This window comes from Podarcis melisellensis (assembly GCF_964234715.1).
Source record: "Podarcis melisellensis genome assembly, chromosome: 3".
In the NCBI taxonomy this organism is placed as follows: Eukaryota; Metazoa; Chordata; class Lepidosauria; order Squamata; family Lacertidae; genus Podarcis; species Podarcis melisellensis.
Window position 1 is genome coordinate 25,886,601 of NC_138530.1, and position 15,710 is coordinate 25,902,310.

The 15,710-nt window shown below is 45.4% G+C and overlaps 1 protein-coding gene across 3 annotated transcripts in view; it reads left to right on the forward strand.

Annotated features, from left to right (window-relative positions):
* RPS6KC1 (ribosomal protein S6 kinase C1) overlaps positions 1-15,710 on the forward strand; it is a 94,413-nt gene that overhangs the window by 32,187 nt on the left and 46,516 nt on the right. For all 3 annotated transcript variants that reach the window (XM_081903754.1, XM_081903755.1, XM_081903753.1), the window contains 3 exons: positions 175-268; positions 988-1,044; positions 1,453-1,815. In XM_081903754.1, coding sequence (XP_081759880.1) covers positions 175-268; positions 988-1,044; positions 1,453-1,815 — 514 coding nt within the window. The remainder of the gene's footprint in view (positions 1-174; positions 269-987; positions 1,045-1,452; positions 1,816-15,710) is intronic.

Genomic DNA, 15,710 nt, shown 5'->3' on the forward strand with positions numbered 1-15,710 from the left:
AATATGAGTGAGCCTTTTATTTAAGAAGTTAGGTTTTGAATGGGGAGAATGTGAAGCCTCTGTAACCGGGCCACGTTTTTCTATAGCTCTTCTTTTTCTTGGTGAAAGTGGAAGTTGTGTTAATTCATAGCAAGTAACAGTTAAATAAGTCCTAATTTCTTTTTCTCTTTCAAGGATGGAGAAGTACATGCTGGGTCTGAATTGATTGGCCCTGCAGATCCTCTGTCGGATTCCCTGACAGACAGCCTGTCGGTCTGCAGTTCTGAAGGTTGGCTCCCACTGTGTTACCTCTTGTAATTTTGTCTCCAGCCCAAGTTTACCAAGTAGGGTGATTTATAGCATAGTCAAGGAATGTAAAAGTGCACATTTTCCCTCTTCATCTCCTCTAGATGGCAGCATTAGCATTTCAGCTGTAATTTTTAGCATGCATGGAGTCCCAAACCCTGCCACTCTTCGCTGATATGGGATAAAACCTGCTAATGCCAGAGCTTGAGATACCTTAATGCAGCTGTCTTTCTGTAAAAGGCACTTCTAACACTTGCGCCCCTAAGCTTGCTTGCTTAGGGTATAAGCCCTGTTAAAAAACTGTGGGAACTCTGAGCAAAAGTGGCTAGGACCAGGCTGCAAGTCTGTAGTTTGGCATATCTGCAATGTCTTTAACAAGCATGTGATTCATTTATATTGTTTTAGTTAGCGAGGGGTTGGTTTCTCAGACCCTTTTCTCCTCACACCATTTAAAGTGCTGTGCTACCATTTTAAAAACTCATGGCTTCCCCCACAACTGTTTAAAGCGGTGTATTATTGTGCTTTGAGCTTGAATGCGGCCAAGGTCATTTGATTTCTACACAGATTAGAGAAAGGGTTCAGTATCCCAGTTATAACACATGCAGGCGTCATTTCAAGAGTTGTGACTTGTCTTGGGCTACAGAAACTCACCCACTTTCCCTTCTATATATTTCCCCTCTCCTCCCCACCTTTGGTTTCAAGCTCGGAAGGATGCCGGTCTCCTTGATGACGTGACACTCAGTCAGTCAGAGTATGGAGGTAAGCGTGAGTAAGGAATGGTCGATTTGACTTTTGGTCGCGAACGCAGCATTGTCGTGCTGATCGTTGCTTCTGTGAATAGCTGAAGTCTTGGATTGTGCCATGTGGGGAGGGAGGGATCTTCTTTGCCAGTGCGTTCCCCTCAGAAAATGTACTGGTGAAGCAGCACCCAGCAGGACTGAACTGTCTGCTCACCAGTGGATGAGTGGAGACTTCAATCCCCTTGCCTATCAGCTGACATCACTCAGTGACATCACCTGATTGACACTAGGACATGGGTCTCACTGGCCAAATTAGACCCTCTGGTAGCCATGATTTGCCCGCGGGTGGAAGATGCCATTTTGGCTACCTCTGGACTAGATGACCCACCAGATTCTTTCCCAACTCCATTCTCCTTCTGCCCTTCAGGTTTCTCAAGCGACAGCGACCTGATCTCTTTGACCGTTGATGTGGACTCTCTTGCTGAGTTAGATGATGGAATGGCATCTAACCAGAATTCCCCCAGCAGATCCTTCAGCCTCAGCTTTCCCGCCGAACCGCTGGCGCAGGCCTCTGCCGTTTCGGACCACGAATGGAGCAAACCCGATGGCGAGAGGGAGAGCCGGGGCCTGTTCACTGGGAGCTTAAAGGCCAAGCTTGGCAGGCGAGACTACCTGGACAAGGCAGGGGAGCTGATAAAGCTGGCCTTGAAGAAGGAGGAAGAGGAAGACTATGAGGCTGCCTTTGGCTTTTATAGGAAAGGAGTGGATCTGCTCCTGGAAGGGGTGCAAGGTATGGTTTTACTTATTGTGTTTTTTTGGCTGCGTTTCTTGTTGGCTTGGTTTAGCTTTCGCCAGCCTGCTGCCCTCCAGATGTCTCAACCTCAGTTGAGAGTTGCCTCTTCTCTTCCGCCGGTTGGAAGATCCCATGTGTGGAACTCTGTCCAGGGGATTCTCCTGCCAATGGGAGCAAACTCAGCATCCCAGTCAATAGCTGCATTGTGTTTGCATAGCTAGTTTGCTAAGTGCTCAAAAGAGTCCACCTAAATTATTAAGCCTGTTTGTCTTGAACTAGGTTTGGCATAAAGTAGGAATGGGGGGACTTGCAACTTCTTAAATGTTGCTGGGCTTGCAACTCTCATGATCCTTGACCACTGGCCATGCTGGTTAGGGCTGATGGGATTTGGGAAGTTTGGAGAACTATGGGTTCCTTATCTGTGGTGTAAATTGAAAACCGCCCTGTGAGGATATCAGAGTAGCCCTGCTAGATCAAACCATCTACAGTGGTACCTCGGGTTACATATGCTTCAGGTTACATATGCTTCAGGTTACAGACTCCGCTAAACCAGAAACATTACCTCGGGTTAAGAACTATGCTTCAGGATGAGAACAGAAATTGTGCAGCGGCGGCACAGCGGCAGCAGGAGGCCCCAGCTAAAGTGGTGCTTCAGGTTAAGAACAGTTTCAGGTCAAGAACAGACCTCCAGAACGAATTAAGTACTTAACCCGAGGTACCACTGTAATCCTGTCTCTTCTGTCCATCGGTAGCCCTGAACATGGCCTCTGACGACTCACAAATGTGGCCATTCCTTGGTGTCGTTATCTTCTGACTCCTGCTGTTCCAAAATCGATTTGATTTGATTTATTGTGTTTCTAGGCTGCATTCCTTTCAAATGAATCCCAAAAGTGGCTTACAAACAATAAAGAGAAGGAGCATATGATGGAACGTAACAGAACATCACAAATGCAGCAGAAATCAAGTGGAATAATTAGCAAATCATCAGTGTAAAAACTATTAACAGTCCATAAAACACTGATAACAAAGCAACAACCAAAAAAAAGCTAAACATCGTGATTAAAGCAAAAAGTCATATTATATGCTTTAACTGCCTTGGAGAGGAGGAAAGGGACTGTGTCACTGTTGGCGCTTGGATGCTGGATGACGGCCAGAAATGAACCAGGAGCAGTGGGATGGAGAAGGCTTGGGGTCAAAGCAGGAGGTAGGACTGAGGAGAACAACCCAGGGGTCAGGATTGAAGGGCAATGAAAGGATATGGGAATATACTGTACGTCAGAGCTCAGGAAGTGTTTGTTCTTCAACTGGAACAAGAAGCTTCTTCCATAGCTTTCTGCCCAGGAGGATCCGTAGACCAGCCTGGGTGGGTGGAGCCACTCCAGGGCCTGAGGGTATTTCACTGAGAAGCTGTCACCTGCATTTCAGAGGCTCAGCGTGGGGCAGCTGTCCACAGATCACAGCTGCTCCCGGCAGTTAATCAGCCCCATAGGAATCTGTATCCTGCCTCATGTTGATTTTCGGAGCGGGCTTCCTCCGAGCTTGATCTAGGGGAGAAGGCTGTGCAGCTCAGTTGAACGTGCTTCTGCAGTAGGCAAGCTGGCCAAAGTTATGCCCCTGTTGCGGATATGCATCCTTTTTGCCTATATTCCAAAAAGAGAACTTCCTTCCCAGGTTATTGGCGAAGAGGGCCTTCTTGATGCTGTCAAGTCCACACAGGGGCTACTTAAAACTCAAGTTCCCCTGAGTTAGAGGAATCCTTTCCCTTGGAACATTAGCTGAAACCGGAAACTTTACAGTTCGTGGCTTACTCAACCTCATTCATTTGTTCCCTTTCTTCAGAATATTTCTAGGGTTGAATGATCTCAGTAAGCGCAGGCTAGACTCCACTCAAGCAGGGCTTCCCTCCCGCATTTTGGTTTCTTATATTATTAAATGGGTGAGGTTTGAGCACTACAGACCCTGGCTTTTCAACCTTTATGTGTAAGCATTCCAGAACTGCACAGCCAGGTAGTGATGGAACCACCAGCTTGGATGGCTTTGGAAAAGTCTTATCCTCCTTTCATTAGTCTAATCCTATCAACGGCTACAAACCGTGATAACTATTTTCTGCTTCTGTGCCGAACACCAGTTGCTGGAGAACATGAGAAGGGAGATGCTGTTGTTCTCATGTCCTGCATAGTTGGCTTTCCACAGGCATCTGGTTGGCCACTGTAAGAACAGGATGCTGGACTAGACGGGCTGTTGGTCAGATCCTGCAGAGCTCTTCTTATGTGTTAATGTCTGTCGAAAATGATGTGGGTGCATGAGAAACAGTGCATTCTTGCAGAATTTACATATCTGCATTAATAGGAAGCTACCTATGGATTTATCCTTCCTAGTGGGCTTGTGTCAGGAGACTTACACAAGTGTTGGTATGTTTTTGCTTGTGAACAAGAGTTTCCATTCTCCATTGATGGAAAAAGTGACAATACAGATTATTGCCACATGGTGGCGCCAAGTAAGTAGGATTTGTAGCTTCCAAACTTCAGTTGCAACACGGAGAACAAAAAAGCCCAAAAGCACCGCTTCTTGATTTTTATCTTTGCTCTTAATGATTTCTGCTATCAGTTGATCTAGAGCACTTTACTTCGCGGTGTGCCTTGCAGAAATCTCTCCTTTCCATTGACTCCGATCAGTGCCATATCCCTGTAATAGTGTAATAGCCTCTTAACTGCTGTCTCCTTTAGTTCACAGCATTAAGTTTTATAATTTATATAGTCCAAAAGGCCACTTCTCATGTCCTCTTGCAAGAATCTCATGGTGACATTACATATGCTGTACGTGTAGTGAGTTTAAGGGGTACAGCGTTGCCCGTTCAGGTGATCATTACTTGACTTAATATTCTGAGATATGAACAAGCCTTTTGCCGTAAGTGTGGGAGCGAATTTGGGCAACCCACTATCAAACTGGGAAGCCTCTAATTAGCCACAAGCTTCCAGTCCCCCCGCCCCTTGAACTGGGAAACTATCAATTTCAGTTTGGTAACAAACCAGGAAATTCAAAGCTGCTTTTGATTATGTATGGACTTTATAATTGATTTTATACTGTGGTACCTTGGGTTACATATGCTTCTGGTTACATGCGCTTCAGGTTACAGACTCCGCTAACCCAGAAATAGTACTTTGGGTTAAGAACTTTGCTTCAGGATGAGAACAGAAATTGTGCAGCGGCAGTGGGAGGCCCCATTAGCTAAAGTGGTGCTTCAGGTTAAAAACTGTTTCAGGTTAATAACAGACCTCCAGAATGAATTAAGTTCTTAACCCGAAGTACCACTGTACTTGACAGCCATTTGGGCAGGCAAGTGGTATGTAAATTAATAAGCAGTGGTAAATAATGAACTTCACACCGTGGTTTAATATCCTGACTTCTCTGAAGCTGGTAACCGTAGTCCCCTAGTTTGGACGTAACCGGAAACTATGGTTGGTTGAATACTTCCTAGTTTGTTTGCTTGTGCCACAAAGGGGCTGCATGCCCGGACAAAAAAGCATGTCATAGCTCTTCTTCTTCTAATAATAATAATCTGAGAGATGTTTGATCTCCTAAGCACAGCCAGTGCAATAGAAGGGGGTATATTTTCATGAGCATTTACTTTTGGAACTCCTGAGAAGACCCCTCTCTACCTGAGTGGAGTTTGCAACAAATACCAAACGACTGCAATAAAACTTCAGATTGGTTTGCATATGAGCCCTTAGTAGTTCTTGCTACTAAATGGTTGCCATCCAGCCAACATGCAACATTAGTGTGAAAATCAGATGAACCCAGCCTTTTCTCAGTAGCTCAACCAGCATTTATTCTTACCGTATCTGTAAGTTGCTAAAAGGACTCTTCCCCACCTTCTTTGTTTAGTATAGTGGAGATCTGCTTCCCTTTCCATAATTAACATGTGCACATACAATCACCCAGTTTATTATCCAAATGATAGAATAGAATACAAAAAGAAAAAGGGAAGCAGATTTTTATAGTGCTCTAGACTATAAAAATTATGCTGGTGCTGATGATTCCGTTGGCTGCTGGATTTGAAAACTATTTGGAATCAGAGTCCTGGGACCCTGAGGGTCATCTAGTCCAACCCCCTGCAATGCAGGGATCTCAACTAAAGCATCCAAGACATTCAGAGGCATTCAGATGTATGGTAACATAGGAGGCTGCCTTATACCAAATCCTCAGAGGTTTCATTTACAATTAAGCAGTATACAGATTCAATTAAATACACAAATAAATAAATAAAATCTGTTTGACTGCCTTGGCCAGTACAGTGGTACCTTGGTTCTCAAACTTAATCAGTTGGAGGATGGATGGTGGCTGATGGATTGAGTACAGAAGTACTATTCTTGGGGGATGGGGGCGGGCTAGTGTAGAGGACTCCCTGGTCCTGTATGGGGTAACTGTGCCCCTGAGGGACCAGGTGCGCAGCCTGGGAGTCATTTGGACTCACAGCTGTCCATGGAGGCGCAGGTTAATTCTGTGTCCAGGGCAGCTGTTTATCAGCTCCATGCAGGCTGAGACCCTATCTGCCCGTGGACTGTCTTGCCAGAGTGGTGCATGCTCTGGTTATCTCCCGCTTAGACTACTGCAATGTGCTCTACATGGGGCTACTTTTGAAGGTGACCCGGAAACTACAACTAATCCAGAATGCGGCAGCTAGACTGGTGACTGGGAGCAGCCGCCAAGACCACATAACACCGGTCCTGAAAGACCTACATTGGCTCCCAGTACGTTTCTGAGCACAATTCAAAGTGTTGGTGCTGACCTTTAAAGCCCTAAACGGCCTTCGTCCAGTATACCTAAAGGAGTGTCTCCACCCCCATCGTTCTGCCCGGACACTAAGGTCCAGTGCCAAGGGCCTTCTGGCGGTTCCCTCACCGCGAGAAGCAAAGCTACAGGGAACCAGACAGAGGGCCTTCTCAGTAGTGGCGCCTGCCCTGTGGAACGCCCTCCCATCAGATGTCAAAGAGATAAACAACTACCTGACATTTAGAAGACATCTGAAGGCAGCCCTGTTTAAGGAAGTTTTTAATGTGTGACATTTTAATGTATTTTTAATCTTTGTTGGAAGCCACCCAGAGTGGCTGGGGAAACCCAGCAAGATGGGCGGGGTAAAAATAATAAATTATTATTATTATTATTATTATTATTATTATTATTATTATTATTATTAGTCTGTTCCAAAACCAAGGCATGCTTTCCCATAGAAAGTAATTCAAAATGGATTAATCTGTTCCAGACTTTTAAAAACAATTCCTAAAACAGCAATTTAACATGAATTTTACTATCTAACGAGACCATTGATCCATAAAATGAAAGCAATAAGCAATGTACTGTAGTATACAATACATAAAACAGTATTGTAGATGATAAAAATTAAAATTAATGTTTTATTCCTACCTGCACTGATGATAGTCATTGTTTGGATGGGGGGCTTTTATCCATTTCTGCACTCACTCACTCACTCACTCAATCCATCAGTAGCTGAACTGGGACCCACACAGTCACAAAAACAAATCAACTGAAAAAGCCGCAAAACAAAAAACGCAAAATAAATAGCAAAAACAAAAGCACCAAATATAAGCTCCAAATATCACCTCAGAACACTGCAGTTGGAAATGGAAGGCTTGAATAGGGCGACGCAAATTAGAAGCACAACAGGAAACATAGGGGGACTCAAAATGGAGCACGTTTGATTTCCACAAAAAAAAAAGTTTGAAAACTGGAACACCTACTTCTGCTTTTGCAGCATTCGGGTTCCAAGTTGTTTGTGAACTGAGCTGTTCGATAACCAAGGTACCACTGTGTTGTCTGCTTGGACTGGAAGGAACTTCCCAGGGTAGTGGAAAGAGGTTTCTCTCATTGCCTGCTACCTGATCCTTTTAACTGGAGCTCACCGGGTTTGAACCTGGGGAGATCTGCATTCAAAGCATGATAGAATTCATAATGCTATGTTGTCAAGGATGGGTAATGGCCATATATGGTCAAGGGGCCAGGGGCCAGGACCTTTTTCAGAGTTGAGGGCCTGCTCTATTATGAGCAACCTCCTGGGGGCCACAAGTGTGTGGGGCCAGAGGAAAAGGTAGGCAAAGCAGCAAACCCATAAATCTTACCTGTGAGTGGCAGGCTAGTTTCTACAGTATCACACACCCCTCCATCCAAGCAAGCAAGGGGCATTCAAGGGCACATTCCTGCAAGGCAAAAATGCTCAAGGAGAGTGGAGTGTGTGGCCGAGGAAGTGTGGCCTGGAGAGAGTCCTGAGGACCAGATAGAGAGGTCTGGAGGGCTGCATTGCACCCTCAGGTGTGAGGCCCTTCAGCTTTGATACAGTCCAGTCCTATGCCAAATGCCACTCACAGGAACAACATTTATTCTGACTAAAATTCAGCCTCCAGTGTGGCTCACTGAGAGCGCCAGACAGTGGGTCCCCATGCACCTAGGAGAGGAGGGGCTTCTTTAAAGAGTCTCTCTAAACCAGAGGCTCTCAGACTTATTTGGCCTACTGCCCTCTTTTCAGAAAAAAGAAATTCTGTAAGCGAACAAACAGGAAGATGTAGTGACAAATTTGCGTTCTTTTATGTATCTCTATTTCTACCTACCGTATTTTTCGCTCTATAAGACGCACCCAACCATAAGATGCACCTAGATTTTAGAGGAGGAAAACAAGGAAAAAAAAATATTCTGAATCAAATGTTGAAGAGGCTTTGCATGGCTATCCCTGAAGCCAGAACACCAAGAGGGATTGCTGCACATCTCTCCCTCTTGCTGTTCTGGCTTCAGCAATAGCTGCACAGCCAACATTCGCTCCATAAGATGCACATACATTTCCCCTACTTTTTGGGGGTGTGTGTGTGTGCGTCTTATAGAGCGGAAAATACGGTACATCCTACGACATGGTAAACAAAGATGTTGTTGCAAAGAAGACAGCTTAAAGCTTGAAGTGATAAAATTATTTATTAAAACCAACCATAGTAACATTCACATTGCACACAGAAAAGTAAGACAATGAAGGATAATATTAACGTAAAAATTATGAATAACATTGAAAATAGTCCTAATGAGAAGGAGGAACCTTCTGTCTTTTTGCTTCTGTTGCCCCCTTATTTTTATTCAACGCCCCACAATTGCATCTGAGGCTACTACTGCCCCCCTGGATCATTCCTGCGCCCCCCCCCAAGGGTGGCACCTCTCATTTCGGGAAACACTGCTTTAAACCCATCAGTGTAAACCTCCCCGTTTCTTGATAACCAGAGCAAAGCTTCTTCATCACTCAGCACTCAACAGTGGAAGCAAGCATTGCTATTTCCTCTTTGGATCCATCATCTGAACTGGCCTTTCTGGTTACATACGAATCTTCGGTCCATCTCCATGTCTACATCAACTGACAGCAGGTTGAACCTGAGACCCCTCTGTGTGCAACAGAGATGCTCCTAGCCACGACCCCCCCCTTGGTGTTAACGTTTACGTGCTCTCCAACCAAGAGAAATGGAAACTCAAGGAGATGTGCCTATATCTCTGTGGCTTCACCCTTTCATCCTGGGCTTAGCTCTACCAAGAAATGTTGGCCATGGTGCCAAGTTGCTGAAGAGAGCCGGATCTTCCGAGGCACAGAACTGTCAAGGAAATTACCCTTGCTTATCAGTGGATTCGGAACCCTTTGGTGGTGCGGCATTGTTGCTATTGTTTTTCGCCGTCCCTCGTTGCTCTTCTGTCACATGGTTTCCACTTACAAGTCTCTCCAAGAAAACTGATCTGCCTGTCGCTTCAGGGCGAAAGCGGTCGCCTGCCAGTCTCCGTTTGGAAGCTGGAAAACTAGTAGCGCCTGATGGCTGCCCAAGGCTCAGGTACAAGGAGTGAAACCTCTTGGCCCAAATTCTGTTCCTTGGGGATGGTCCAAGGAGAGAGAGAGAGAGAGAGAGAGAGAGAGAGAGAGAGAGAGAGAGAGAGAGAACGACAGTGGTGTCCAGTGAAATAACAAGAGAGCAGGACCAGACGGAAGGATTTTATTTTTTGCTTTGGCTTGGAAATGGTCCAGCTGTGTGTTTATATATTTGAAATCCGACTTAACCCTAAAGCACAGGCTGGGTAATGACCTTCAAAACAAAGACAAAACAAAAGCACGATAGATAAGAAGAAACCCCTTCGTGTCATGGTGGCGGTCCTAGTGTTTTGACTAGGGAGATACTTGGCAGGGGTAATGTGGGGCCCCAGATGTTGCTAAACTACAGTGGTACCTTGGGTTAAAAATTTAATTCGTTCTGGAGGTCTGTTTTTAACCTGAAACTGTTCTTAACCTGAGACACCACTTTAGCTAATGGGGCCTTCTGCTGCTGCCGCCGCGCATGATTTCTGTTCTCATCCTGAAGCAAAGTTCTTAACCCGACGTACTATTTCTGGGTTAGCGGAGTCTGTAACCTGAAGCGTCTGTAACCTGAAGCGTCTGTAACCCGAGATACCACTGTACATCTGTCACACATGTATCTATTAGGAACCTTCGTGTGCGAAGCTGCCACTCGTGCCCCTTTCTCCTATCGCCCCTAGCTAGCATGGCCAATAGTCAAGGCCAATGGGAGCTGTAATCCAACAACATCTGGAGGGCCAAAGGCTCCTCACCTCTAATGTAACTGCATGGCTGAGGCCCAGAGTTCACAACCCTGCAAGATGGGTTACTTCAGGGATGTCCAGCATGGTTGTCTCCAGATGTTGCTACAACCTCACTTACCAGGCTGGCTGGGGCTGATGGAGACCATCGTCCTCTTGACTACCACTGGCATACATGGCAACAGCCAGAACAGGGATAAGGAACCCGTGGCCCTCCAGATGTTGCCAGGCTCAGCTCCCATCAGCCCCAGCTACCATGGCCAGTGGGCAGGGATGGTGGGAGTTGTAGTCCACCAACACCTGGTGGGGCATAGGTTCCCCATCCCTGCCGTGGAACTGCGCTGGCTCTGCTTGGACTTTGCAGCTCCAGTTGTAGAGAAAGTCACGACCGGGCCTCCTGCTGCTGCCCCTCCTGTCTTTGATCTGCTTGCAGAGCAGTCTGAGGTCGGTACACCCCTCCAGGCCCATTGATTGCCCTCTGATTTAGTGAGCAGCCTCCTTCTTAATTGACCCTTTGCGGTAGTCCTCGAATGACCCATGTGCCACATAACTACGTTGCCCGCCCTGTCTTCAATGTTGATTTAAAAATCAACAAGCGAGAAATCTGATTCCTTTATAAGCAAAAGCAGTGGCTTTCCTATTTGTTTATTTCCCCCCTTTAGGGAATTCTTCCCAAGTTGACACGGTACTGTTTTATTATTTGGTGAGGTGCCTTGAGCATTTTAGAGGATTGCAGGGAATGGAAACCATTTTAAATAAATAAATATTGGCCGCAGAATCTCTGCTTGCCACAGAGCATCCTGGGAATGTTCTGGGCCCCTGTTGCCATTTCTCACAGAGCACTGCATGGGAATATTGGGTAGTGTTCCCTAGTAGCACCTCCGCTGCCCTTCTCCTCGCATCTGGTTGCTCTTTATTTATTCCTATTTTGCTTTATGTACTGCGTTGATCTTCCACCTTTTCCCTGTAAGGAGATGAAGGTGGCACACATAATTCCCCAGTCCTCACTTAATCCCCACAACAACAGTTTGAGGTAGGTTAGGCTGAGAGGCAGTGGTCTTTGAGAGGGTGCCCATTGAGCTTAATAGCTAAGTGGGGATTTGAATCCTGGTCTCCCAGTCCCTAGACTGACACTAAACGCCACACCTGCTCACAATTTCCCACATGGAAGAGACTTGTCTATGGAAGTTTGGCAGTGTGTGAAGAGGTCCTAGTACGAAGGCAGCAAAGTACACCCAGTGCTATGGGTAGCTAATCTGAGGCTCATCAGCCCCAGTCAGCATGGTCAATGGCCAGAAATTATGGGAGTTGTAGTCCAAAAGTCTAGAGAGCCACAGGTTCCCTGTTTTACCCTTTTTTGCAATTCAATTTGCAAAAATTAAAAAAAAAGATACTTCAGTATCTTCCAGGAAGCGTGTAATACAAATATTTTTCCTGCAGCCCCTGTATCTAAAGTTATGTTTGCTGTTCAAGCTGCTGTAGCTGGTTTCCCAGGATCAGGCGTCTGCTAGGTTCCTCTTTGTTGCCTAACAAGTTCCTTTTGTGCTACTCTGATTCTTGGCCATCTCTGCCTTTGCTAGATTGAAAGCTCTTCCAGAGCAGAATGCAAAAGGGAACTGGAAAATATCGCGCCTTCCTTCCCCACTGTTCAGAGGTTGTGTGTGAACAACCTCAGAACGTGGCTATGAAAACAGCCTCCTCCTGTTTCTGTAGTCTTTATGCTGGAACATGGAGCGCTTCTGGCACCATTTTGTTTTCTTGTCGGCAGTAAGAAGCTGTTGCTTCTCCCTTTGTGTTTTGTCTTGATCCAAAGCCCAGATTTGAAATTTCAACCAGCACAATAAAGCACCCATTGTCACAGAACCAGCTAAGAAGAGGAAACCAAATTATCTTGCATCACCTTTAACCGGATCCTTTAAATGCCAGCCTAAAGAAAGAGGCAGTAGTCATTCTGAGAAGTGCTCCACCTTTGATTTTGAGAGATAGTCAAAGGAAAGTTTCCTTCTCCATGGAAGGCCAAAACCTTATTTACATCCCGAACCAGCAGCAAGGGGACTCCTGCCCTGTGGCATGCTGCTGTGATTTGAAGACCAAGCTGCGGGAGGCAGTGGAAGACAGGAGTGCCTGGCGTGCTCTGGTTCATGGGGTCACAAAGAGTCGGACACGACTAAACAACTAAACAACAACAATTGGGAAAACCCCACCTCAATGGGTCTTCCTTAAAGGGCCTTTGGACAGTAGTTCAGAGCCATTTGAAGCATCTGATGAGACTATGCTCAGCCTCAGCTTGCTTCCCCCCTTTCTCCACCCCTCTCCCCTCTCCCTTGTGTCTTTTTAGATTGGAAACCTGAGGGCAGCTGTTCTTGTAAACGCTCAGGAAGCGCTCTCTCTCTCTCTCTCTCTCTCTCTCTCTCTCTCTCTCTCTCTGTGTGTGTGTGTGTACTAAAGAGCGGGGTAAAATACATTGAATAACTAGATAAATGAGCGTTAGGAGTGGGATTTCAAAATTACAGTGGAGCATTTTCTAGTTTTCTAAATGGAGCTGCCTTCTGCTCTGCTGCAATGCTTGGTGGTGGAAGGGAGGATACCTTCTAAGCAGGTTTGGGGCACAAGTGGTACGGGGTGGCGGAGGAGGGAGAGGAAAGGGAAGTCCCACTGGGCAAAATGAACCCTGCTTGCACAACCTTAGACATTGCCTGATACCCTGTCATAGGATCCAACCACGTTGTTTTGCTACCATTTTAAGGTGAGGAGAGGTAAAACTACAGTGGTGTTTACTATGCTGCAGTTGAAATACTCTTTCTGTTAGAAACAAGGAGACGTGCAGATTGGCGCCTGGCGCCAGTGGGAAGATCTCTCTGAACTATAGTTTATATCACATCTCCAAAACTTTTTCTGTAAATCTTTTAGTCTAGCAACCTAATGCACTGGAGTCCTCAAGATGGTTCCTCATCCAGGAATCCTCAAAATGTTTTGGACTGCAATTCCCATCAGCCATTGCCAGGGGTTAGGGGTGATAGGAATTCTACTTCAACAACATCTAGAGGACATCAGGTTGGAGGAAGGCAATTCTAGAGCTTCTAATCTTTTATTTTTATTATTAATGTGACTGGTGTTTATTGATGATCAAATGCTACTTCCCTCAAATGGCCTCTCCTGAACAAATGACTTCCACACCGAGAGCGCCTCATCCCTCTGCTTGCAGTTGTCGAGCCCTGAAGCCTCTACTGTGAAATTAACAGAGTTCTTTATTGATAAAAACAACAACACAAATTGATTATCTCATTTGCTTTTGAAGCCTACCAAGGAATGTAGTTGACATGTACCATAAATGAATGAATGCAACTCTCATCTTGTTTTCAGATAGTGTGCTTTTATAGGATAGTTTTTCAAATTATTATCTTATTTCTGTAAGTAAGGCTTGAGATGCAATATTAACTTTCTATAGTTGGTTAGTGCTGCAGTTTTGACCCACCATAGGTCATGCTGTAATTCAGTCACAGCCAATGTTTTAATGAATTGTTAAGCTTAAACACTGGACAGATTAAATACTCTGCCCATCATACTTGAGGTATTGGCTGTACAAAAAAAAACAGTGTCGAAACTAGTGTCGTTGCAGGAAACACTGTTCCTGCATAAGGTTGTGAGGCAGCCCTTGGATATTTGGGGCAGAAGGAGGGGGTGGAAAATGAGACAGGTTTTTCTGCTTATCGGCATTGCATACAGAAGACTCCAGGTTCGATTGGAGAAGGAGGTCTGTAGCTCGGTGGTAGAGCATCTCCTTTGCATTCAGAGGTTCCTAGGTTCAATCCTCGCTATTTCCAAGGTAGGGCAGTGTTGGGGTATCTGTACCACATAGACCCAACTTTCCCCATTTGGCCTGCAAGCAACACCCATGTACCCTGTACTTGAACTCATACATGGGTGAGGCTTGGCCCTGCCAATCGACCCCCTTCCGCAGCTTCCGGGGTGCCCGGCAACCAGGGGCTGGCATTGAAACAGCTGCTGAAACATAGCAAAAAGCCTTTTAGCATCGCCTTGCTGCCTGCCAAGCACTTTGAATAATAATATCATAATAATAATTTATTATTTATACCCCGCCCATCGGGCTGAGTTTCCCCAGCCACTCTCGGCGGTTCCCAATCGAGTGTTAAAATCAATACAGCATTAAATATTAAAAACTTCCCTAAACAGGGCTGCCTTCAGATGTCTTTTAAAAATAAGATAGCTGCTTATTTCTTTGACATCTGATGGGAGGGCGTTCCACAGGGCAGGCGCCACTACCGAGAAGGCCCTCTGCCTGCTTCCCTGTAACCTCACTTCTTGCAGTGAGGGAACCGTCAGAAGGCCTCAGCCGCTGAATCTTAGTGTCCGGGCTGAATGATGGGGGTTGAAGTCCCAACATGCTTTGAAACCCCACCCACCTGTCAGATTTAACCCTTGCAGCAGATCCTGATAAAGATCTGGCCCTTGGGGACAAAATGGTCCCCAAGTAGATAGGACTTTGGGTTGCCCCTTACTGAAACCCTGGAGAGGTGCTGCCAGTCATTGTTAAGAATACTAAACTTGATGGACCAAGGGTCTGACTGCCAATACAAGGCAGTGACCTCTGTTTCTGTGGCCAAGAAGAATTCAATTTGACCTGACCAGCTCAGATGCTGATCCAAATAAAAGAAAGATCAACCCTTTAAGCGCAACAAGATGGTTTGCGACGAGGGGAAGCAAATGACTAGAAGCCTGTATATGTTGCGTAGTAAGCTGTGTCGAGTCCCCCCCTCCTTTTTTTTTAATATTCTGTTTGCAGTAACGGTGAACAGAGCATCTAAAATAACCACTTTCACATTGCAACAAACACATCATCATTTGCTTAAAAAGAGTTATAATTACAGTTGACGAAGCATGGCCACCATAAAAATGCATTAGTTTAGCTTGACACATTAATTACCTGTTTTTGCAGATGTTTTTATATATTGTTGTGCGAACAGTTTACAAAATAATTACAGGAAAGTCATATGGAAAACAAGCTAAGGGGGTGGTTTCTCGCCCAAATATTTTCATTCATGTGAATTTGCGTGAGGCACAGCTGCTGTATAGCAAATGGGGAGGGAGGGAGAGAGAAAGAGAGAGAGAGAGAGAAGAGGAATCTCGAAGGGTTTTTTTTTTTTATTTGAAGGTCTCTGTCATCAGCATTAACACACTTTTTATATCTTTCTTCAGAGGAGGCTAGTTTTTTCAAACATTTAAAATGACATTGCTCATTTTCTTTT